This window comes from Giraffa tippelskirchi, chromosome 11 (genome assembly GCF_054371585.1).
Source record: "Giraffa tippelskirchi isolate mGirTip1 chromosome 11, T2T-mGirTip1v1.2.pri, whole genome shotgun sequence".
Classification (NCBI taxonomy): Eukaryota; Metazoa; Chordata; class Mammalia; order Artiodactyla; family Giraffidae; genus Giraffa; species Giraffa tippelskirchi.
The window spans coordinates 106351576-106377198 of record NC_137285.1 but is presented as its reverse complement, the minus strand read 5'-3'; the positions used below and the strand labels follow the sequence as shown (position 1 = coordinate 106377198).

General features: G+C 49.5%; 1 protein-coding gene across 5 annotated transcripts in view; it reads right to left on the bottom strand.

Moving 5' to 3' along the window:
• GRIK4 (glutamate ionotropic receptor kainate type subunit 4) overlaps positions 1 to 25623 on the bottom strand; it is a 492838-nt gene that overhangs the window by 12742 nt on the left and 454473 nt on the right. For all 5 annotated transcript variants that reach the window (XM_081541612.1, XM_081541613.1, XM_081541610.1 and 2 more), the window contains 5 exons: positions 21232 to 21341; positions 17124 to 17297; positions 13270 to 13435; positions 11470 to 11695; positions 7013 to 7141 (listed from right to left, as the gene is read on the bottom strand). In XM_081541612.1, coding sequence (XP_081397738.1) covers positions 7013 to 7141; positions 11470 to 11695; positions 13270 to 13435; positions 17124 to 17297; positions 21232 to 21341 — 805 coding nt within the window. The remainder of the gene's footprint in view (positions 1 to 7012; positions 7142 to 11469; positions 11696 to 13269; positions 13436 to 17123; positions 17298 to 21231; positions 21342 to 25623) is intronic.

The following is a 25623-nucleotide window of genomic DNA, read 5'->3' as shown; positions in this document are numbered from 1 at the left end:
CTTGGAATTCACCGACTACCTTTTTGTCTGGCGATTGCTCTGCAAAGCCTTTGGTAATCCAATCCCCTTGAATGGGGATGTCGGCCCCTGTGAGTGGCTAGCGATATTTCTTTTTATAGGAGTTGAGTGAGAAAATAAATAAAATGAGTGTTTTTGAAAAGACAAGGCACAAGAAAATGAAACAGCTTGGAATGAAGCCTGCTTCTTTTTGTAATGCTCCTGTCCTCCACATGATCTGTGTTTTTCAGCTGTGTATGCAGGTAGCCGGTCACTGAGTTATAGGCAGGGAAAGAAATGGGGATAGATGAAGCCAAGGGGTAATGTTGTGGTTCTCATCAGAGCCAGGGAAGACCTGGCAAAAAAAACTCAGATCGGTGGCGTCAGCCCAATGTTAGGATTCTTCTCTGGAATTTGGCAGAGATGCTGGAGATATAATATTGGATTAGAAGTGGAGTAGCATCAGATCCTTTTCTTTAAAATGTATCACATTTTAATAGGATAACACAGTAGAAAAGGATTATGCCAGGCACTGTGCCTTGTCTGAAACATCCTAATTGATGTCACTCTCAGCATCAGAGGTCTGTGAGATAAGGACCCCTTCATAGTTCCCTCCACCTCCATCCCTCTCGGTCTGCTCCATCTTCTCCTCCTTCCTTTAGGTCCATGTGGAAGCCAAGGGATTCCAATCAATAAAAGAAAGATCCCCTAGGAGCTGCTTTGGAAAGTAAATGAAAAGGACTGTTCAATTTGAGACGCGAGAAAAAACACGGTCCTGCGGCTCCATTCCTGGCCTCCATGAAAGACTTAAAGAAAGAGAGCTTTCAGGCCATGCTGGTTCCTGTTCTTCTGCCACAGGAGAGGGGAGGTCTGTCAAGCAGTGAGTTACATTCTGGAAGTCTAATGGCTAGTTTGTCACACACAAAACAAGCAGTGGCTCCGGTCCTTCCAGGTTAATGCTTCTGGCCTGGCTTGGCAGAGGTCACGTGGACTTTTGCTCAGCCAGAAAGCCTTTCAGCCTCTCTGAGTAATGTCTGCTTGGGTTTCAGCCATGGAAGAAATGGGGCCACTGCATTAAACTGGCACCAGCTGCTGTGGCTAGGCTGGGAACTGAAGCCCCGGCTCTTGAGCTGATTTGCACAGCATCTCCCACGCAGCCCCTTCTTGGACAACACTGGCGATTAATACGGCTCCCCCTCTTGTACCCAAGGATGACTGCAAGGAGGCAGGTTAGCATCAGCTGGTTGATAGAACCCGAGCATCTTCTGAAGCACATGAGACCTGGGCAAGGATGACTTCCACTGTTTATTTTCCCTCTTCATCGGCTCAGTTTTCTTCTCCATGCCAGGGAACATTCAGTCCCCAACTGCAGAGTGGAGAGAAGCCTCCTGCTCTCTTCTTTCCGTCTTCCCTGGGAGCCTGCTTTCCCTGTCTCTCTCCTCCATCCATTCTGAGCTCTGCTGTCAGTCTTCTTAAAACCTCTGTGGAATGGGGAAGAATATCCCAAGCCAACCATGCTGCAAAAACGACAACTTAATTTTCTTATAAAAGTACCAAATGTCTACCTCAGGCTATTTTCACCTGATTGCCCAAAACACAGAAATTTCTTTATGTTTAAATTTCAGGTTTGCTGCTAAGTCACCTCAGTCGTGTCCGACTCAGGTTTACATTCAGTTAAATACAGTGTTTTCTTTGTTCTCCTTTCACTCCTGGATATATTTCAGGTCTGAGGATGGTAAGGAGATTATGTCGTGAGGGTGGAGTTAGGCATCCCGTCCTAATGCTGGATTCGACTTAGATCTCCAATATCCTTGTCTGGGACCCTGAAAAATGCAGGCCTGTCCCTGCGACCTCTCTGCCCCTGGTCCCCATGTGCCATATCTCACGCCCCCAATCCATGCAGCATGACAGATATTTCTGGGGTCTGCCAAACTCTGGAAGCAAGCAAAAATCTCTTTGCTTCTAGGGATTCCCAACAAATCCAGAGTTCTCTCTGACACTCTCCACCTCTCAGCCAGGCACCAGGCTCCTTCTCAGGGACCCTCCAAATTCTAACACATCCTTTCCCGCTCAGAAACTCCCTGTCACTGGAGGGCATCTTTTTATCTGGTTTGCAGACTGAGTGGCCTGGGTCTTTGAAGTTCTAGTGTCAGCTTACACCAAGCCTCTTTTCAGGTACTGGCCTTCTGTATTCCAAAATACTTTAAAGCAAATCAAACACCTTGACTTCTAAGAACATTTGACTACTGAGTTGGAACAACTTCTTTTAGAACTTAAAGGCAATATCTCCTCTCTGTTCCTCCCAAGGCAATGACTGTCCCCTGGGACCATGAATGCCACTGACAGCTCAGAACTCCATCCACAACACCTGCTTTCTTGATGCCACATCTCATGCCAGAACCTTTGAGATCTGCCACCAATGTCACCAACTCAGTCCAATGTGCTCATGGTGTGCCAAGGTGTATGCAGAGCTCTGGGGTGTTCCTAGGACATCTTCCTGGGACACGATTTTACCCAGGGTTTAGGCCAGAAAAGGGTTTTTCCATTACATAAACATGCCCATATTTGGCTGTCAGATGCAAAATTCACATGTGTTTTTAGGACAAAACATAAGACTCTAAGGGTATTCCAAACATGTCGGGCTGTTTGAGACGTTTGTGACTGTGTCCCCTGACCCCTCGAAAGTACACACTCAGTCTCCTCTGCTGTTCATTTCTTCCATGGGAAAGTTTGCGGCACACTGGTTTGCTGTCTACATGCCTTCACCCAGTTTTCCATGTCCTCTTAACTCCAACCTCACCCTGCTTTTTGAAACCAATTTCTGAGTGTGACAGCTGTGCTCCATAATCTTCCTAAAGCTGTGACTTCCTGGGGCTTCCCTGGTGGCTTAGTGGTAAAGGATCTTCCTGCCAATGCAGGTAACTCGGGTTCAATCCCTATTGAGCCTGTGCTCTAGAGCCCGGGAGCTGCAACTACTGAAGCCCATGTGCCCCAGAGCCTGTGCTCTGCAACAAGAGAAGCCACTGCAATGAGAAGCCCACATACAACAACTGGAGAAAAGCCCATGCAGCAGTGAAGACCCAGCAGAGCCAAAATAAATAAATAAAATAAAAATAAATAAACTAATAAAGCTATAACTCCTAATGGATGTTTCATGGTCCAGGCCCCATGTCTCCGTAAACCTTCCCTGAATATTGCTCGGAAGTATTGCCTTGGGGCGTCATAACACCTTCTGTCCAGCTCTATGAAAGCATCTCTGCATTGTGATTGTTACAGTGATGATCTGCGCCGCTCTCTAGGTGCTAAGCCTCTTGAGGACAGGGCCATGTCTCACTGCTTTTCATACTTTCAGAGCCCAGCACAGTGCCTGATACACAGCAGTCTCTACTGTTTGTTGGAGGCAGTGGGGGCTCTGTAAACAGTTTTCATCCACTGCCTGGATGTCAGTGCTGTCTGGAGGAAAACAGACTTAGGAAGCAGGACCAGTCTGTAGGTCCTTGAGATGATGGCTGATTCATTCATTCCTTTCCATTCCTTTCATCGAGTACTAATGAAATGTCAGATGATATGCTGGTCACTGGGATAGAAAAATACATATGACCCAGACCCTGTTCTTAAGGTTTTCATAGTCCGTAGGGAACAGCTATTAACAGAAAACTAATGTCCTATGTGTTGACCTTAGAAGAGCTATGTAGCCTGGAGGAATACAGGGTGGACAGATGCACTTGTGGACACTATTCAGACCTCAATTGCTTATTTAGATAAAAAATTTGGAATAAAATCACTTCTCATTTCCTTTGAACCAGGTGCCCTGCTAAGCATTTAACATGATTTATCTCATTCGATTTTTGCAATAGCCCAAGAAGGGTCATTATTTTTTTTAGCTCTGTTTTCCAGAGAAGGAAACTAAGGCTTACAGACATTTCACAGTGTAAATAACAAGGCGATCTATGGAGCAGAGTCCACTTGACCCACTATCCATGATTTTGAACCCAGTGCACACTGCCTCAGGGGAGAGAACCAACATAGCGGCTGTCGGCAGAACAAACAGGTGTGCAGGGGGGCAAAAGTTTGATAAGCCCCATTCTTGCGCGGTGGGGGGATTCCATTGGACTTTGGGTGAAATCGTGAATAGGAGAGAGACGATCTAAATTGAGGTCCCTGAGTGAAAACCATAAGGTCCCAGCTCCTGAGTCATCATTATGTCCTTGCCAATCTGCTGCCCTCCAAATGTTCCTCTATAGATTACCGGTGAAAATGAACACAAACAAATCCTAAGTGAACAAAGGGCAAGGGCCAGGGGCTGGGTTTAGCGGTCAGGGATGAAAGGGGAAACTGGAGAGTTGGGATAGCTCAGTAGTGAGTCTCAAGGGAAACCAGGCTCCAAAAGATCAAACAGGATCAGGTTTACAAAGGGCAGGAAAGTGGGGGACCTCACAACCAGCGAGAAGGAGAAGAGGCAGGAGGCTTGGAGCAGCCCGAGCTGGTGGGGAGCCTGTGGTGGTCCCTGCACTTCCCTTGCTCTTGGCCACCCCTGTTTTGATCAACCTACCACATCTACAGCCTCCCCGCATCCCCGCATATGTCCAGTCAGCTGTCAGAGTCAGGAACAACTCTACGGAGTGGAGAGCTCCGGGCGTGAAGGCTACCCAGGAAACCATCACAGCAGTGTCATTCAACACCTTAGTGTGGACCATAAGCGGTGGCTTCTGACAGTTATCAGTCAGTGGCTTTAATCACACATCCCACAAAATCATGGAGTGCCTATTATGTGTTGGTCTCTGCAGGGGAGGCCAGGGACATAGAGCAGAGGAGACAGGTCCACTCTAAGGTGCCACTGACCAGGCAGAGGACACCAAGAGGTGCAACGCAGCATATTGAACGCTCAATCCAAAGTCACAGAAGGCACCCAACCCACTGTGGGAGGGAGAGGGCTGGAGGAGGATCAAGGGCTTTTAGGGTAACAGAAACCTGAACATTTCTCCTGTTTCACTCTGGGCCCCAGGTCCACCTCTCTGTTTTTATTTTAAATTACTCCAGATCAGGACTTCCCTAGTGGTCCAGCGGTTACGATTCTGTGTTTCCACTGCAGGGGGCACAGGTTTGATTCCTGGTCAGGGAACTAAGATTCTGCATGCTGCAAGGTGTGGCCAAAAAAAAAAAAGACGATAATTCTAAATCACTAAGGGCTGCCCCTGTATTCCTGAGCCCTCTCCTCGCAGGATCAAGATGCACACGGAGACACTTAGGAACACAAAGTCACTCCCTCACTGTCTCATCCTGGATAATCACTCACACTGAGCCAAGAGGGAAGCACAAGGATCATCCATTTTACTCCTCTGCTGCCTGCCCGGGGGACAGCGTGTATAGGTAAACTCGCTGCATATTTTAGTAAGGCTGCAGTAGATCACTGGGGTGACCAGATGATTTATTGCTCAAACCAGGACATTTGGAGAATGAAAGGGCATTCTAAAAATAACTAACAGGCATTAACTGATCTACAGCAGATATGTACTCCGAGATTGTCCCAGGTAAGCCAGGGTGTATATTCCCCTGACAGAAAATGCTACGTGTTCAGGACCCTCATGAGTACATGCTAAGCGGTTTCAGTCATGTCTAACTATCTGCGACCCTATGGACTGTAGCCTGCCAGACTCCTCTGTCCAAGGGATTCTCCAGGCAAGAACACTGGAGTGGGTTGCCATCCTCCAGGGGATCTTCCTGACCCAGGGATTGAACTCATGTCTCCTGTGACACCTGCATTGCAGGCAGATTCTTGACAGCTGAGCCACAGGGGAAGCCCCTTCTCAACTTCATGGCAGTCAGTGACTGCTCTCTATCCAGCTGGATTTAACATTCATTCATTCAATACAATATCCACGTGCCAGGCCCAGTGGACAGCCCTGTGAGGAAGACAAACTCTACCCTCATGGAACTTATGTTCTAGGAGAACAGGCAGAAAGTAAATGGATTCATAGAAAATAATAATATCAGGTAGTGATAAAGTCTGGAAAGAGAAATAAAGCAGAGTTAAGTGGGGTGGGGGGAGAGGTGTGCAGAGTAGGGACAGATGGCCCCTCTGAGGGAGCTTCTGAAGGAGCAAGCTTGGGGAGCAGGAAGAATATGGGGGAAGAGATCAGGCAGGGTCGGGAGTCATAGAAAGCTTGAGTTTTACTCCGAGTGAGATGGGAACCATTGGAAGGATTGTCCAGGCCAAAGCTGCAATCTCTTTTCTTCCCCTTTGGCTGCACCTCATAGCATGAGGAACTTCCTTGACCAGGGATCGAACCCACACTCCCTGCAGTGAAAGGGCAGAATCTTAACCATTGAATCCAGGGAAGCCCCCAAGGCTGCAATCTTATGTGAGTCTTAAAAAGAATTACCTTTTTAAGGCTCCTGGTGGAGAGAACACTGTGTGTGTGTGTGTGTGTGTGCGCGCGCGCACGCGCGCGCGATAAGTCACTTCAGTTGTGTCCAACTCTGTGACGCTATGGACTGCAGCCCCCCAATCTCCTCTGTCCATGGGATTCTCCAAGCAAGAATACTGGAGTGGGTTGCCATGCCCTTCTCCAGGGATCTTCCTGACCCAGGGATTGAACCTGAGTCTCTTATATCTAACCTGCACTGGCAGGTGGGTTTTACCACTAGTGCCACCTGGGAAGCTCTGGAGAGAACACTGAAGAGGGGCAAAAATGGGAAAAAGGAGCCAGGCTGTTGTAATCGTGCGGTTGTGGAGTGCCAGGGACACAGGCCACAGTGGAAGAGATGGTGCTGGTGCGGAAGTGGTTGGACTCAAGAAACGTGGCAGGGTTAGCATCTCTAGGACTTGGCAGCAGGCGGGAGTAGATACCCTACAGGGAGCCGAGGCCTGCGGACAGGGCTGACCCTAGCCAATCCCAGCATGGCCTTGGGATCCTCTCGAGGCTTGTTTTCAACCTGTAATGACCTGGGATTCGGAAGCCAGAGACAAGCAGCTCCAGTCTCCCAGGCAGGAGGGGGCCCCGGCCGCCCTTACCTTTGGCTCTGTGATCCTCCTCCTTGGGGCACTTGCCCCCTTCCCACCACTTGCGCTTCAGGATTTCCAGGCGGTTGTTCTCCTGCAGCTGGAGAATGGCCAGATCAAACTCGTCCCGAAAGACGGAGCCTGAGGGTCACAGGAGAGCCCGAAACACAGGACGTGAGTGCCCCGTCTGCATCTCTCTGCTCCCTGGCCAGGTCTCAACCTCCCCGCCACCCCTCCACCACCCTGCCCATGTAGCACAGGAGGGGAGGGGCTGGGGTCTCCGCCGGAGCATGCTTCTCCACTGTGCTCAGGCTGGGACTCTCCGTGGAGAGGACTGCATTCTGGCTCCTCCAGGGGCAAGAGGTATTTCTACTTCCCTTCTCTCCACACTGACTGGCACGCCCAGCCCACCAGCAAGACCCCACTGTGGGTCAAGTGACAGACAGCTGCGCCTCCCACCTCCCCATCCAGGCGCCACTGTGTTCTACCTGGGTGAACCCACCTGCCCACCAGTATGCAGAGAACTGGCTGCAAAAGCTCCCCATCTGCCTGCCTCTGGGAGGCCAAGGAGGGACATCTTCTGTGACACAAACCTCGCAGTCCATCAGCTGCCTACTTTCTACTCTATTTAAATTAGTTTCTCTGCCATTTGTAACTCTCACTACATTACACCCAACAACTGTTTACCAGGAGCAGCCACCAATAAGAGAAGAGCCACCCAGAGTGAGGGGGAAGCTCCCTCTTCTCCATCTGCTTGGAGAACCCATGTGGGGCATCCCCAACCCTCACAGCTGCCCTCTGGGTGCCCCAGAACCCTGACCTTGTCCACCACCCTGTTTACATTGCTACCCCCACCTCCTCAAACCAAAGGCTTAGTTGAGTGCAATTCTTTTTTAAATTTTCAACTAGAATACCCTCAAGGAGCTCTGGTTCCAGGATTTAGATTTAATCATAACAACAGGCTTAAATGAAACCATGGAAAGCTCGATGCCCCAGCCCAGGCTGAGGTCTGAAATCATTAAGAAAAAGCTGCCAAGAGGCTGGAAAGTAACTAAGCTACCCCGGTTCTTGTCTAAGCTCTGTGAAGGCCTGCTGTGGACAGATGGTCCAGGGGAAAGGGCTCTGGTGAAGGATACAGGCAGGAGCCAGAACAAATAGATGCCTGCGCTCAAACTTTCATACACATTGGAATCCCCTGGGGATTTTGTTGACACCCCCCCCCCCAGACTCTGATTCAGTGGATCTAGGGTGGCGGCTGAAAGTGCATTTCTAACAAGCTCCAACGTGGTGCCCTGCCGCTGGGCCATGGACTGCCCTTTGACAGGTAAGGAATCAGATCAATTCCCGGATTTCTTAGGACTCTAACAGCCCATGACTTCATAGATAGAAACTTCTCTGCTATAGATACAACTATGCTTGGGCATTCAAACCCCAAGCCTGCAGCACTGAACGCGAACTGGGTGAATGTCAACAGCACCTCACATATAGCAGGTACTTAACACACATCTGAAGTGAATGGCTACTTGAACTAACAGATGGTGTTAGATGGTGAGACTAATGAACATTCCAGGTTTAGAAACAAGTATCCACCCGACAAGGCATTTCGAGCAGTTTTCAAGGCATCTTCATCCCAATCTCTATAGCACACCAAAGGCCCCAGCAAAGGATTATTCTGCTTACTCCGTGTTTGCCTACTTAGCTCCTAAACTACCTACCCAGTTTCCCATCTCATTCCTTGTTCTGTTTCCCTTAATTTCCTGGGTCCAATCACATTGCTTATTTGTTTAGGCCCTCACCTCTCACTTAAGGACACATGTGCTTGTCTTTCGAACCTAAATTCTGACTTATCAATCGACTCTGCAGTGCTCTTCCCAGCCTAATCTGAGAACCTTGGCTAGCTCGTAGTTTACCCTCCCCATCTACCCTGTCCTGACAAGCTGGGTACCCTTTTGTCAACACGGTCTGGGAGGTGAAATGCTGGATTTTAGACAGGCACCCTAGGCTTGAGCCCAGTTTCTCTCTCCACCTATTCTGTGACCTTGGACAAGTAACTTATCAACCCTGAATCTCAGTTCTATCTTCTAGGATGGGAAGGACCACATCTGCCTTGCAGGTGGGATAAGATTAAAGTAACATAAGCAGAAACAGCATACTTCAGACACAGAACCAATGCATTTCCCTCCCCTTTTCATTGGTTATCGATGAGGATTTCTAGAGTCAGTCAGCTTCATGTCAACTCTCTATAGGTTTTTCTCTATGAAAACTTCTGAAACACTTGACATTTCAGTTAAATATGTTAAATTGCTAGAGTATTATCAAGGTGCACCTTAGGTTCATTTTGTGGTTCACTCCACCATCTTGAAACAAAATGTCAACCAGTAAATTTCTCAAAGGGGCCCACGATCTGTAATATTAATGGAATCAATGAAATATGATGCTAAGTGGAGAGTATGCAGGTGCCCTGAGTGAGGCTTCTGGTTTACAGAACTACTAGTGTCAGAAATTACAAAGTTCAAGAGTGAATCGTGTTACTGCCTATATTCCTGGGCTTGGTTTCCGAGCAGTCTTTAAGAAGTTATCTGCTCTGATCAAGTAACAGAAGGAATGATGGAAAAGATGAGGAGGGTCTAATGTTCCCCCAAACAGGCTACATGTGATGAAATACCATGGTAAGACCAGATGATTAGGTTTAACCTTCAAGATAACCCTTTGAGTTAGGTATTAGAAACCTGATTTTAAAAGGAGATGGACTTCCCTGGTGGCTCAGACGGTAAAGAATCCACCTGCAATGTGGGAGACCTAGATTCGATCCCTGGGTCGGGAAGATCCCTTGGAGAAGGGAATGGCAACCCACTCCAGTATTTTTGCCTGGAGAATTCCATGGACAGAGGAGCCTGGCAGGTTACAGTCCATAGGGTCGCAAAGAGTCGGACACGACTGAGCGACTTTCCCCTTAAAATGAGATAACTGAGACTCTAGACGTTAAATCACTTGTCCAAGGTCCTGCAGTCAGGAAGCAGGGTGCATTTCCAGATCCGCCTGCCTCAAAGCCATGCTCTTCACAAGACACTGGTATAAGTGAGCCCCGTAATTTATAGAGTTCTGAGTTATGTAATGATCCAAAGAAGGGGTGTAGCACTACTATATATAAAATAGATAACCAGCAAGGACCTACTGTATAGCACATGGAACTCTACTCAATATTTTTTAATAACCTATAAAGGGAGAGAGTCTGAAAAATATATATATGTCTACTGAATCACTCTGCTGTACACCTGAAACACACCACTGTAAATCAACTATACTTCAAAGAGAGAGAAGAAGAATTGTGCAAGATCATAGCAAAAATGCATGTACTGTATATCAATTTCCTCACATGATCTGATTTCCTCTATTCCTGCTTCTTTCCCTGCTGCCTCGCACAGGACAAACTTGTCTCAAGTCAGCCCTGTGCCACATGACCCTCCACGGTGTTGGGGGAAGGGTATGTGTCAGAAACACTTGGGAGACATTTCCAGACCTCCGCCACAACCATGGTGAGCTGTTAACATGCTCTCCCTCACCTTCTCATGAAGGAGCCATCAGTGGGGGAAGGCCTAAAGCAGGCACTAGGCATAGCTTGGATACCTTTCTGGAAGCCAAGCTTCTCTAGCCTCATCAGAGCTACGTCAGAGCGCTCCTGCTCACTCTCAGCTATCTACGCTGACTCAGAGTAGACGGATCCATGAGAGCCACAGATGATTTGAAAGCCATCTCCTCCAATCACGTCAGTCCCCTTTCATATTATACTTTTCACCACGGACACTAATAGCAAAATTAATTCACTTGAGTCCTACCATCTCCCTTCTACCACTAGTAGAGATGTCAGCCAGCAGAAATGGTCAAAGAGCAGGAAGTAGAAGGGGAGAGAACAAAAGGCCTAAAGAATCCCCCAGGGGCATCCAGTGCCCTTTAGTAATCATGCAATTAATAACTAACAAGGGCTTCCCTGGTGGCTTAGTGGCAAAGAATCCACCTGCCAATGTAGGAGACACAGGCTCTGTCCCTGATCTGGGAGGATCCCACTTGTCACGACTACTGGAGCCTGTGTGCCCTAGAGCTCGTGCTCCACGACAAGAGAAGCCACCGCAATGAGAAGCCCACGCACCGCAATTACTCGCCGCAACTACAGAAAAGCCTGAGCAGCACTGAGGACCCAGCACAGCGACAAATCAATAAACAAAATTATAAAAAATCTAATCAATTAGCCCTTCAGTAACTAAGGACTGAGAACTGATCCCTGATGACACAAAGTATGAGGGCTTGCTTTATTTAAAAAACAAAAAAGCTTGAGAATGCCCGCCTCAAGTCACTGCGAAACTGCTTCTAGAAACAGGGGCTGTCGATGTGAAAGCTGCCTTCAGTGGTCTGAGCTGCCCTGAGCCTGCCTGGGTGGAGCTACCCGAAGAGGCTGATCCTCTCCTGCATACCGACTGGCATGCCAATCCCATAGCCCTTGGTGTCCAGCAGGCCCCCAATCTGAGTGAGGTTGCAGTTTCGCTGCCGATAGTACTCATTCATGGTGGACTCCAGAAGGAAGGCGTAGTTGGAATTCAACACCCTGGCGATCCCCTCCTCTGTGCTCTTCACAAACACACTCGGCTGCTTGGAATACATGTAATTCCACATGCGCTGGTAGGTCTGATAGCGGGAATTCTGGGAAAAGAACACAAGGAAGCAGGTTGAGGGTAGTGAAAGGAGACAGCGGTCTGGAAAGGGAGAGCATCCAAGTGGTCCCCCAAATCCTGGTCCTTCTGCTACTCAGTCCCCTCCTTGCATTCAGGAACCTGTTCCCTTTCATCTCTCAGCTGCCGCTGCTCAATGGCAGGAGGAGAGGGTTGTGATTCTGATACATTTTACAGAAAGACAGCCCCTGGAGAAGGGGATGGCAGCCCACTCCAGTATTCTTGCCTGAAGAATCCCATGGACAGAGAGGAGCCTGGCAGGCTATAGTCCATGGAGTCGCAAAGAGTCAAACACGAATAAGTGACTCAACATGCACGCACACACAGAAAGACAGAGAAAGAACAGGATCTGAAGGTGCTGCAAACTCCACCTACTGGTTTGATCATTGCGTCTGCCTCATCCACCCTCAAGAGGTCTTCCATTGCCAACCTCCACAAGCTGACCAAAGTGAGTATGGGTATTCTGGCTGCATCCTCCACTGTCCTTCTGGGAGGCAGCAAGCTCAGGTTCATTCTGGACTTCTAAGAGACATCATCCAAAGGAAGAATGCCAGCCCTTTTCTAGCAACTCTGAACCAGTCCATCAGTCATATATCCAATGCTGGCTTCTCAGGTACAAATAAGGAGACAGAGATTTCTGGGGGACTATTCAAACCCTATGTTTGCATGGTGCCTTCATGGTCCCTGTGCCAGCAGCTCTGAGACATGTACGGAAAACAGAGAACTGAAGGCCTTGGACTTGTTTCATGTGAAAATGAACTTATTGGGTCATTGGCTGCTTAGATACTCACAGACTCCAGGGAAATCTGCTTCCCTAGAGAATCCCAGGGACGGGGGAGCCTGGTGGGCTGCCGTCTATGGGGTCGCACAGAGTCGGACACGACTGAAGCGACTTAGCAGCAGCAGAAGCAGCAGAGATCCTGAAGCCAACACAAACTATTTCTGTGTCTAGCCCAGCTCTGGTTGGCCAGCTAACATGCATTGTGCAGGATCCACTCCTGAGCCTTGCAAGGGAAACTCAGAGAAGCCCAAACAGTCCCCATCTGAGATCTATATAGTCTAGGATCAGTGAAACCAGTTCAGCTTCATTCATCAGTGTATTACTCCAATCTTGCTTTGTCTAAGTACTACAAATAAAATCTAGCCTACAAAAAAATTTTTAAAGCATGCATTAGCCTCATCCTATGCAGTAATATAAGCAAAAGTATAGGTTAGCTTCACCACATATTTTTTCTGATGCTTATTAAAATAAATATGAAACTATTGCAATTAAAAAACATTTTGATCACTAAAATCATCTTAAGCAGCACTAATCATTCATGATCAACACTCAGGGACAAGGCTGACATTAACCCAATGCTCTGGGGACCTGGTTCCAGGGATATTTTGGTGAGCAGGGGGGAAGATGAGCCCCATGAGGACCTCCAAACTAGGTGTTCAAAAGGGAGGATGAGATGAGGAGAGATGATTTTATCTCCAGCAGACAAACATCTCAACTTTATCCTGCCCAACTCCTGATGCTGGTGAGCAACCATATGGGTTTACTTGGAAGAAGGTCATGCTGGAGCCTCCGTGAATTGTGCCATACTCAATGGCAGTCTGGTCAGCCAGGTCATCCACTGACTCAATGGGCACATCCATGCGCTGCACGGTCAGGAAGGCTGCCAGGTTGGCCGTGTAGGATGAGATGATGATCAGCGTGAATGCCCACCTATGCAGGAAAAGACCAGGAAGTCATCATTGCTCGGGCGCCCCCAGGAGTCTTAGCCCCCATCCCCAGTCCTGCTGTGACATGGGAGAGGGCAGGTGGCCCTCTTCTTCTGAAAGAGCCCTCAGCTTAGTGGGGGAAGAGAAAGGAGGCAGGGCATATGATGTCAACAGAAATGAACAGTGCTTGGGAGGGTTGCCTTGAAGAAGACCACGGCTCTCTTTCTCTTATTTCCTGAGGGGGGTGATTATTGGGTTGCTACTCAAAAGAAGTGTGTCCATGAACATGAAACAGGTTGGGAGACAGTGAGCAAGGAGTTAGTGAATGAGCTAAGGGTGTCAGCTCTGGGGGCTCTGTTCAGAGCTACAGCCGGGACACCTCCCCCACCCCCCACCCCCTCACGATGCAGCTGACCTTCAGAGGAGCATCACCATGTACAGAGCACCCACGGAGAGCCACACCCTCCAGCTCCTGTACTCCCTACAACTCAGAGAGGTGAAATTCTTATTCTGACTTTACAGAAGAGGAAACCGAGGCTCAGAGAAGCAAAGTCACGTGGCCAAGTAACACATGGAGAAATTTATATTCTAAAACCAGTTCTACAAATCGTCAGGGCAGGAGCTCTTCAAGACAAACTGATGACAAGCACCTTTGAGCCACTGAGAAGCTGGAATTAGAAAACGCTCTTACAAAGGTCATGCTATTTCAAAATGAAAGGTTGTTTCATTGGGCAGATCGAACTCATTTAAAATTAGAATAGCTCTGCAACTCAGGCAGCACACACGCTAAAGTCATTAAAACCAGTTTGCTCACTTAAGTAGGTTAAACAGGACTTCTACCATCTGGTCAGCAGTATGGATCTGCTTTCTAATCCATTTGTTTATAGGGGTTCAAAGATATATGTAAGCACAACTGAGGCTGGCGAATCACCAAATTCTGAATCAGTGGCTGAATTAATTGAGGCTTCAATTCATTACGAAGACATTGCCAACGAAGACACAGTGTTTGCCACGGGCTGCAGCAGGGCAGCTTGCAGGTTGAAGTCCCATTACCCCCTTGGCCTGTGCGCTTTCTTCCAGGAGTGAAAGGACAGGTGCACCCATGAACGTGATGGGCACATCCACATGCCAGCCCACCAGATCCGTGCCCCAGACCACCAGTAAGAGATCTGGTTTTAGTTCTGGCTTTGTCTAATTCCACCTATGAGACCCTGGGGGAAAGCTACACAACTCCTCTGAGGTCGTTTGCTTGTCTAATAGATGGGAGATAATAATGCCTGCTTTGTGTTTCCCGGGTGGGACAGTGGTAAAGAATCCACCTGCCAGTGCAGGAGATGCAAGATACTCAGGTTTGATCCCTGGGTCAAGAAGATCCCCTGGAGGAGGAAATGGCAACCCACTCCAGTATTCTTGCCTGGAGAAGCCCATGGACAGAAGAGCCTGGCAGGCCACGGTCCATGGGGTCACAAAGAGTTGGACATGACTTAGCGACTGAACACCCTAATAATGCCTGGTTTACTTGTTTTGGATCAGATCAGATAACATGTCATTAGTGACTAATTATCTGTAAAGGATGAGACGAGCATGAGATACAGAGACAAGTAGAGACAGTCCCATTTCATCACAAATGGGATGAAAATCATTTGTCTACCTTCCCTACTGGTGACCTGTAAGGGCCAGGAGTCCCTCTATCCTCAAATTGGCTTTCCTGCTCCTGCCAGAGTTCTTACACCCTCTTGGAAGTTGTTTCTCATCAGCCTCCCCCAGAGGAGGCTGGGGGTGGTGGTGAGTGGTCCCCAGGTGGAGGTGAGCATTCGGAAGTTGCTCTGACCCACTGTTGTGGGTTAATGAGCCCTGGGTGTGGACATGACCTCAGAGCTGGCTGGGGAGGTTCCCTCAACCACACAGCTACACTCTGACATCTGTTCCACCCTGGACAGCCATGTGGCTGTTTATGCCACTGTTCACAGGGGACAGTTCGGAGAGCCTAAGTAGCTCAGTGCAAGCCTATCGCCTCTGCTGAGAAAGCAAATCACGCCCAAGTTCCCTCCAGAGGGGCCAACAGAGCCTTGCTCCTGTGCCAAACGGGCATTTTATTGTGAAGCTGGCATTCTTGTTAGAAACATGGCATTTTCTGTCACTTGCTCTGGATGAGGATGCCATGGTAGGCCACGAAGGCCGGGTCCTCTGACCTCCCACTCTCCAGGGAGCCAACAAACTGAGGCTGTAATTTCATAACCAAGAGCTCCAAGAGGCAGACAGGCGCACCAACACCGCTGGGTCAGGCTGGGGAGGGCCGAGCCTCCCTCCCACACACGCTCTGGAGCAGGATAACTGAGCCACCTGGGGCCAGCTATTTAAAGCCCTCCTGAGCCAGTGGGCTGAGTCGACAGCCCGCAGGACAGGTGGGCCCCTCGGCACCAGGGCAGATGTCCTCTAGGGGAGGGAATTCCTGGAGGCGTGAGCTGACAGGTTAAGGGAGCAGGCAATGGAGCCCCACTTGGCGGCACATGGTAACGCCCCTTTGGAAGGAAAAGCCCAGGTAGAAAGGGATCAAAATCTGCAGCTGACGTCTCGTCTCCGGGTTTCTGCCCAGATTTCCTGGATTTTTGAGAGAGTTCTGCGACTGTGCCTGCCAAGGTCTCCTTTCTGCTGAGAACATGAGGCCTGGCTCCCCATGGTGATTAGCTCAGTGACTCCTGGGCTCGACGTGATAATGGGTGAGCATCCTGCCCCAGTGGTTTAAATCCTACTGTATTTGTCACTTATCAGTCCCGGATGTGTTTCCACCTGCTAAGATCAGCCCTAGTCCATTGACTCCCAGGTAACTGTCCAGTTGCTCCACCATCCCCAGGATCCTCATCCCTTCCCCTTTCCTCCGGCTTACACAGGCTGAGAAGGAGGGGAGAGAATGAAGGCTATAAGTCCTAAAAGCTGTGACACCAAACCCGATGGTGGGTTTTTAAGTGAGGATGGAGAACTTGCCTCTCAAGACTACATCGATATTTCATTTCCCTCCAAAATGAATGGTCTAATAGCAATGATCAGTTCAAACTTTAATGTGGCACTTCCAAATTTTCAGGGAACTTTCCCACACCTTGAATCATTTCACCCTCTTCCTTTTGCCCTGCCTGATCCAAGAGGAGAAGGAGCTGGCCAACAGCCCTGTGGGCCCTGCTGTCAACTTAGACCCTGAGGTCCCATCCAACTCTGAGCCACTAAGAGGTTGCATTTTTCTACACCTGCTGAGGTGGACATGTCTGGCAGGCCTGGAGGCAGGAGCAGAGGAACAGAGTTCCAGAAACCTGCTGGAGGAGGCGTGATGTGACTTGGGATTGGTGGGGGGAGGGCAGGGACTTCCTGCTACACACTGTGCACATTTGTACAAATTTGCACATGACTTCTCAGGCCCTGCCTCTCAAACGCTGGTCATTCTCAGGTCAGGAAGTCATAACTGCCTTGCTGTGGGCTTTCAAGGTATTTTCTCACCGAGTCTCCTTTCGTGCCTTGGCTCCTCTCTGCATCAACAAGGTGGGGGAGCAGGGAAGGGGAGAAGATGGCATAAAGCGCACCCCCCACACTTCACACCCCCCACCCACCCTGCCAGCCCTCTGAGCTGGCAGAGGGCGGAACTGAGGTTCCTGCCTGCAGGAAGCCGGATCAGGGCTCATCTGAGGACCCCAGGATCTTACCAGACGCCGCTGACGCAGCGGGTGGATAAGGCGCGCGGGGCGATGGTAGAGCCCTGCTGCATGAAGCCCCCGACTGGAAACCAGAGGCTGTTGCCCAGGGAGTACTGATTCACAAGGAGGTTGCACCGGCCCTGGGCACACGGGTGGGGGCTGTACCACTCGTAGGGGGTCAGCCTGTGGGAGAAAGGAACACACATCAGCACCATGGAGGGTGGGCATGAAGAAAGGGTGCTCGGGGGAGGGGTGCTCTTCTTCCTGGCCTGACCCCTGGACCTTGGTAGCTGCCTGCGGCCTTGGGCAAGCCAGCTCCCTTCTGTTGGACTATGTCGGGAGTTTCGGAACCTTCTTTAATCAAAGAAACATCTTAATTTTTTCAAAATAAATCAAGTCACGGGAGTGGATGGCTGGGAATTGCTTGTTCTGTCTTTTTTGGTCCCCCGAAGTGACCACAGAGAGAACCCTAGGGCCCCACTGAGCTGTGGATTGAAAACTCTCAACCCAGAGTGGAAATTCTCAAAATGTAACTGACATCAGAATCACCAAGAAGGCTTGTGAAAACACGGATCGCTGGGCCCCAGCCCTGAAGTGTCTGATTCGCTAAGTCTGGGTGAGGCCTACGAATCTGCAGGTTCCTGGGGGAAGGGAATGCCACTGGTCCAGGGACCACACTTTGCAAACCACTGGCCTCAGTGGTTCCTTCTGGCCCTAGTTCTCAACGCCTGTCTGTGTTTCAGACTCAACCGAGAGCTTTTTAAAAAATGCCAACACCTGGATTCCATGCCCAGAGGTTCTGATCTCATTTGTCCAGATATGGCCTGGGCCTCAGCATGTTTTAGGGCTCCCTGGATGAGTGTGATGGGCACATAGGGTTGACAAGGCACACAAGCTCCTTCGACTGTCCCTCACAGCCTCACGCTGGCCTCTCTCACAGCAGTACCTCTGATGTCTCTGATGCCCTATCTTCCTGCCCACCAGATACAGGCCCTCCCTCCTCTTCCCCAGCCTGCCTCCCACACAAAGCCTTCCATCTCTGATGCGAGAGACGCATCTGGACGTATGCCAAGAAGGGCAGGTCTGCGTGTTCACACGATGTCATCATCTTCCCCGGCCTTCCTGTCCCTTCACTCAGCCTAGTCTGCAGGTGCTGTGCTGCAGGGCTGGTTCACATTTCCTTCGCTGCTACTTGTTCCTGATTACAAGGCCAGTGTGCCATCTCTGGCCTCTGCCCCCATACGTCCTCCTTCCTTCCTTCTAGGGGCTGTGGGGTTGGATGGTACCCGTGGGGCTTCACCCCAGTGGTTCCCAAGCCTGCGGGTGGTTGGATGTGAGCTTCAGAACTACAGATTCCCGGGGCCTCATCCCTAGAGATTCTGAGATGATCTGACTTAGACATTCAAGTTTTTTAAAGCTCCCTGTATGACTCTGATATCAGCTGGCTTGGGAACGGCTGCCATAGAGCAGTGGTTTTCAAACATCTTTTCCCCTCTAAAATCTTACCCAGAAGTACAATATATAAGAGAGAAAAGTGGAGCTGGTCTGAATGAAGATGAGCTGAGGCCGCAGAGCTCTGTGTACCTAGCCTCTTTTCACTGCCCCTCCACGTGTCCGCGCCTACCACGAGCTTCCATGTCCCGGGGAACCCAGTTTGAAAGCCATTGCCTTGGGCCAGGTTACCCTATCCTCAGATATTACTTATATAAGATATTATATGTATTTTGCTGTTGTTGCTCAGTCGCTAAGTCCATGTTGGACTGCAGCACGCCAGGCTCCTCTGTCCTTCACTGTCTCCTGGAGTTTGCTCAAATTCATGTCCATTGAATCAGCGATGCCATCCAACCAACTCATCCTCTCTTGTCCCCTTCTCCTCCAGCCTCCAATCTTTCTCAGCATCAGGGTCTTTTCCAATGAACTAGCTCTTCATACCAAGTGGCCTGTATATATATATATATATAGTATGATATATATGATGTATGGTCAGACCTCTAGTACAATTTTTTGGTTAATCTTTTTGTTAATTCTGGATCCTAGGGGGCAGTGTGTGTGTGTGTGTGAATGTGGATGGCAGGAGAGAGGGGCTGTTTAAGCCCTCAGGGCTGATTGAAAAGCTTCAGGCTGTGGCAGGCAGGGGGAAGCAGTCTTGTGTGTGTTTGTGTGTATGTATCTGATAGCCAAGCCCTAATACCACTTCCAGGCCCTTGAGGTCACATGAGAACCATGACTTTCTACACACAGGGGCTCAATCAAAGGGGACAAGAGTGAATTCCAGGGCAGCGGAGCCGAGACTCGGGCAGACAGCTTCCTGTGAGCAGCCGCAAACAGCCCAGTGAGGTGCAGAGGGGACGTGTCAGATGGCGCACCAGCTCCCATGCCTCGCCAGTCAACACTGACAACAGATACTTGACAGTGGCCATCCTACAGGCCCAAGGGGGGTAGGTGGCGCACAAGCGGCACATGCACAGCCTGTGACGATGACCAGGTTGTAAGCACGGTCTTTCCCCCTTTGCCTGGATCTCAGGGATCGGGAGTGACTTCCTGAATATGGCTTTGATCTCCACTGGAAGAGGCATGGACTGGGTGGTGCCATGCCTCTCGGGCAAGCTGGGAACTGCCCCAGGCGTTCATACCCCGAAGATCCTTGGGGCTCTATTTTCATTTTTTTAAATTTATTTTTAATTGGGGGGAAATTGCTTTACAATATTGCGTTGGTTCCTGGTGCGTGTGTGTGTGTGTGTGTTAGTTGTTTGGTTGTGTCTGACTCTTTGAGAGCCCACGGACGTAGCCCATCAGGCTTCTCTGTCCATGGGATTCTCCAGGCAAGAATACTGGAGTTGGTAGCTATTTCCTCTTCCAGAGGATCTTCCCGACCCAGGGATGGGACCCAGGGATCGAACCCAGGTCTCCTGCATTGCAGGCAGAGGATCCTTTACCATCTGAGCCACCAGGGAAGCCTGTTCTCCTCTGTACAATGATGCAAATCACCCATAATTATACACACATCACCTCCCTTCTGGGGGTTCCATCTTCTAGCTGGAGGGAGCACAGGCTCCCCTTGAGCAATGAGTAGACGTGCTTCTGGGGAAGACCCCACCCCATAGAGGTAGACCGTTCACTACAGAATAGTCCAGTGCTGCCCCTGTAGCCCCGAGGCAGAAGAGAGCAGACAGCTGGACCAGAGCCACTGTCAGCCCTTTAGATTCTCACTTTGAGTGGGTCTTGGCTCCTCTGGGGTGATCAGCTGAGCTCTGAGCAGGAAGCAGGGATCTGCATGAATGACCCTGAGCCACGGGAGCTTGCTCTGCCTCTGGATAGTAAGTGGGCTCTCCGGAAGCTCAGGCTGGTCCAACTTAGCCTTAGAGAGAAATGACCCTCTCTGTGCATCCTCCTGGGATGCTCCTCGGCTTCTTCCTGGGCTCAGGGACACTCTCTCACGTCCAGGGAGATGCGGCGGGAGGTTCTTGTCCTCCCCGACCCCCGATCTGGACCATGTGTCTCTACTCATCGTTACTTGCCAATGCAGCTCTCCATCCTGCCCTGCTGCTGCCAGCCACCCTGCACGGTCCCCATTCAACAAGGCAGCTGTGTTTTCACAGAAAGACCCAGGCTGGGGAAGGGCCAGGCCCTCTGCAGAGGAGGCCGTCTCCCTTGCCTGTGTCACCAAGGCTGCCGGTTCCCCATTCCAGATTTGCAGGTTCTATTTCCTGTCACTCAGCACTTTGTGGCAGGTCCTGGCGAGGACAGATGCCAGGGCAGCCAAAGGCAGGGCACGTAATCAGAGTAATCTTCCCACCACCTTCCTTCCCTCCTCTTTCTCCCAAGGCAGGGGGCTGGAGACTGGGGAACGAGAGCGGTAAGAGGCAAGGGGCACAAATTCGGACAAGCTCGCCTGTCTGTGTTGTGCATATCAGGGGACGGGCACGTAGATGGATGGATGGGCAGTGCTGGGCTGACAGCCGGGCCGAGTGGCTCGGGTCCTGAGTCTCCCATTCCTCTGGTTTGGCACCAAGGTCTTCTCCACCCGCCGCCTCCTGCTTCCCACCCCCGCCCGTGCAGTTCCCAGAGGTGGACACGAGGTGGCGGTGTGAGGACAGGGAAGGGGAGAAGCCAGTACCGAGCCACGAGGAAGAGGACGCAGCTGACGGCCAGATAGGCTAGAAGCATGAAGAGCCAGACGCCCGGAGAAAATGGGTCCAGGAAGGAGAAATAGCCGGGTCTGCGTCCCTGGAAATGGAGACAGAAAACAGATTCATGTAGCATTCAGTCAGCATGGCCCTTGGGCAGGGGAGGGCAGAGAGGGTGGTGAGCTGGGAATGGCCCCAGACTGCACTGTCTTGGGTGATTGGTTTAAATCACACAAGGGCTGAAGGTGTAGAGGCGTCTGCTCTGAAACATAAGCAGCCCTTATCTCAGTTGATGAAACTAAAGGACGGCCCAGGGCCTCATCACTTCCTAGGATGAAGGAGGCTCTGTGCTGGGCAACAGAACAGCCCTCAGTGACCCTTATACGTGTCCCTATGTCCTCCAGGGGCAGCGTGGATGGGCTCTGAAGCACCTTTGAGCTGTTGATGTCCGAGGACATGTAGCCCCCTCTCTGCCACTCACGTCTTTCTAACGAGGATGCTAACTCGACAGGCATCCTTGTTTTTTGGTTTGCAGGGTGATCTCACATACAGTGAGACCTTCTCATGTAAACCTCAAACTGGGTGCTGTGAAGCACCCAGATTCTTATTTTCATTGTATTAGGAAAGAAATCAAAGCATTCTAGGGCATTCAAGAAATGTGTCCAAGGTTAGACGGCTCATCAGTGGAAGAACTGGTACTCAAATGCATGCTTGCTGACACAAAGCCCAGAGCATCTGATGCAGCCCACGATACTGCAGAAAAACATGGTTGTTCCCAGGCCAGGCAGAGTCATGGAAGCCAAAGGATGGAGCCAGGAACCAGCCAGAAAGCTGGGGACCACACTCTGGTGGGGGGCATTTTCTGCAGGAAAGTGAGATGGAATGAGAAGGAAGGAATTTCAGAGTCTGCTCCCAGTCTTTAGCAGTGTGGTCTCAGGCAAGTGTACACCCCTCTCCAGACTCCACTGGAGCTGATCTAGATCAAAGGTGATACCCTGGTGACCTGCAGCCCACAGACCACTTGTTTGTTGACCTGTAGTGCTTACTCATTTTGATAAGCTGTCAACATGAAGTGACTAGGACGTTTCACAGAAAAATCCAGATTTCTGGCTTAAAAAAATGGATGATCTGGCCACATTGGGCCTAATTCTCAACCAGCTGGAGCTGAGTGGTGGCTGTTCGCTCAAGACAGGGTCCCTCTCTGCAGGTCCCACTGCTGCCCTGGTCTTGAACCAGGCTTGCTTCTTCCACTTACTATGAAACCATTGGAACAGATGCTCCCTAAAGACCATTCTAAATAAAAAATGATATGATTTTATGGTTACAGGAATCTAGGAGGTCCATGGATAGGGTAGAAAACCAGTATTAAGCTCAGTGGTGCTATGAACAGGTAAACTTCCAAGTTCAAGGACATATCAGTCATGGCACAACCTATTGTCAATATCAAGGTATGTCATTTTGCACTGGGGTTCCCAGAGACAACAAGGGGAGCTATCTAAGCCAATACTGAGCTGATCTCAATCAGCTTTCTGGGCTTTTGTTATCCAAGGACAGCCAGACCATGAGATCATGCTGAGAAACTGCAGGTAACAACAGCTGCTCCCAAGGCGGCATCTAAAGAGCAGGGCAGACAATGCTGCAAGGTCCCATTGTATTTGCACAAACCCCAATCGTGGGTGATTTTCAACTGCTCTTCTGGTGAGTTCTCCATCTCTTCCCAGTGAGCCAATAGACAAATTCCCAAAGCACTTGGGAGTATAATTTTATTCTCCCACTGGGGACACAGTCCAGAGCGTACAGAGTGAAGAAGTCAAAGCTTACCCTCTGCCAGTGGGGCACTGGTTCTTGGATCTTGAAGTTCTTCATCAGTGTGACAGTGACCCCTGGGGTGGTCTGAAATTGGATTTCTCTCCCAGTGTGGCTTAGACCAGGGAACTGCCCTCTGATAGCAACTGCAATTTCTCTGCCTCATGTGTGTTCATGTTGAGCTGCAGAGAACACTGAGGTGACGGGGAAAATAAAACAGCTGAGGGACAAATCCCAGTGACCAGGGGAACAGGAGAGAAATAGGGAGAAGACCATTTGAGTATGTATGGTCCTATCACTATGTAAATTGTCTAACAGGAAGAAGGACTCAAGACAGCAAAATTGGAGTCCCCCGTTAGTCATTCCCGTGTCCGTCACAGACTAACCATGCCGTCATCATCATCCTAAGAGCCAGTGCAGATGCAGGAAGATACAGACTGAGTCCAGAAGGGGATGAAGATGCTCATTACGTCTACATACCTGCTGCAGAAAATCACTAGCTTGGGCCACTCCTGGGGTCCTTCTATCCCCTGGAGCTTCTCTGGGCAAACATACATGAATTCTACACCTGTCACTCATGACTACTCCACTCTGTGTCTCCCAACTGAGAGATATCCAGGAGAAAAATATTCTTTCATTGTTGCTCTCTGAATCTGAAACCCCATTAGACGCTCAATGTCAGAAATCTATACCTGATTATATCACAACGAATGAAATTGAGGAAAATGACAGCACTATTTAAAGCTGCCATATTTGGTTATGGGTGATAAGAAATGATGCACAGCCATGGGAAAAATTCCTGGAAACTTAAGTTATAAAACAGAGCATCACACAAACAAGGATCAAGACATAAACAGAGCTCCCCTGGAAATATATCAGTCACATTGGCAAGGCAACATCTGATTCCATGTGTGATTGACTGACGCCAACCAGAAGAGCAAGGAATGGGCAGTCATTTGAGATGTGGGTCTGGGCTTGCACAGACTAGGCTTGGACTGAGCCCAAGCTGTTTTTATGATGCCAAAGAGAAGTATGTTACTTGCAAGGCTCTGAACGCCTCCCTGTTTTTTCTACCTGGATGCTTTCGATTGCTTCCTTCCCAACAGACATCTGAGTTACTGGTGCTTGGGGTAGATCAGGTGTCACATGCCACTGGCATTTCTTCCTAATACTAGGTTTTCCTTAACCCAACGGATATATGGATATACGATGGTGACGCTTTTCTTCAGAAGAATACAAATTGCTTCACTATGTTCTTTGGATTTCAGTACTCAGTTCTCCATATTGACAGATGGAAGAAATGGGACCCAGGGAGGTTAAGTGCTGTGCTCACATCACTGGTGATGGTTTCAATTTCTCTGGTGCTCGTTTGTCAAGCTGTGCCATAGGGATACTGTGCTCTCCTTCTTTCAAACGGCAGCTGTACCGCATCTTCCTCTCCATTTTATCTTTACAATTTGGTTCAATAAACTCCCTAATTAATCCCACGCCTTCTCCCCAATGCCAACAGAATCCCAGCCTACTCGATCTCACCCTCTTAAACTACTCTGAACATTATTTATTTATACCAATCATCATTTAAGACTCTTGAGAGTCCCTTGGACAGCAAGGAGATCAACCCAGTCAATCCTAAAGGAAATCAACCCTGAATATTCATTGGAAGGACTGACGCTGAAGCGGAAACTCCAGTACTTTGGCCACCTGATGCGAAGAACTGACTCACTGGAAAAGACCCTGATGTTGGGAAAGATTGAAGGCGGGAGAAGGGATCGACAGAGGACGAGATGGTTGGATAGCATCACCAATTCAATGGACATGCGTTTGAGCAAGCTCTGGGAGTTGGTGATGGACAGGGAAGCCTGGTGTGCTGCAGTCCATGGGGTCGAAAAGAATCGGACATGACTGAGTGAGTGAACAACAACAAACCATCCTTTATGGGGACTCTGTTATTGATTTATACATGTCTCTGTTGACTACACTTTGGGCCTGTTCCTTCTGGTGAAGACAATCACTTTGAAGGTAGATAGTTGGTGATACAGAGTCTATGCCCCAAATGTCTAGGACAGGCCAAGCCCTATAAATGGGGCTGCAAATTAGATGGCACCAAAATGGGAAATGGTTCCTTGATTTTTGTACTGTGCTTCAGACTGACCACATCAGAGCCAGCATCATGGATGCTGTCAGATGGTGAGCGAGACGGGGCTGGTCACCAAATGACTACAATCCCTGAGTGGTGAGGCCCTTTGAATGTCAGCAGTGGAGCTGTTCACGGAGTTACAGAGTGGAACTAATCTCCTCTTGCCTGGTGAAAATTCCTCTTATCCTTAAAAAAATCCATAAACTCGCTGATACTTCATTCCACATTTACTGGAAGAAATGACATTATAGGAAGAAAGCAATTGCTTGCCCAGAGTCTGGAGCCAAATGCTTAAGGACATTAGGGCCAGGTAGTGCAGGACAGGTAATGAATTAACACGCAGACTCTGGAGTCAGCCTGCCCAGGACTGAATCCTGGCTGTACCATATACAATTATGGGATCCTGGGCAAGTTATGTAAGCTCTCTAGGTCTCCATGT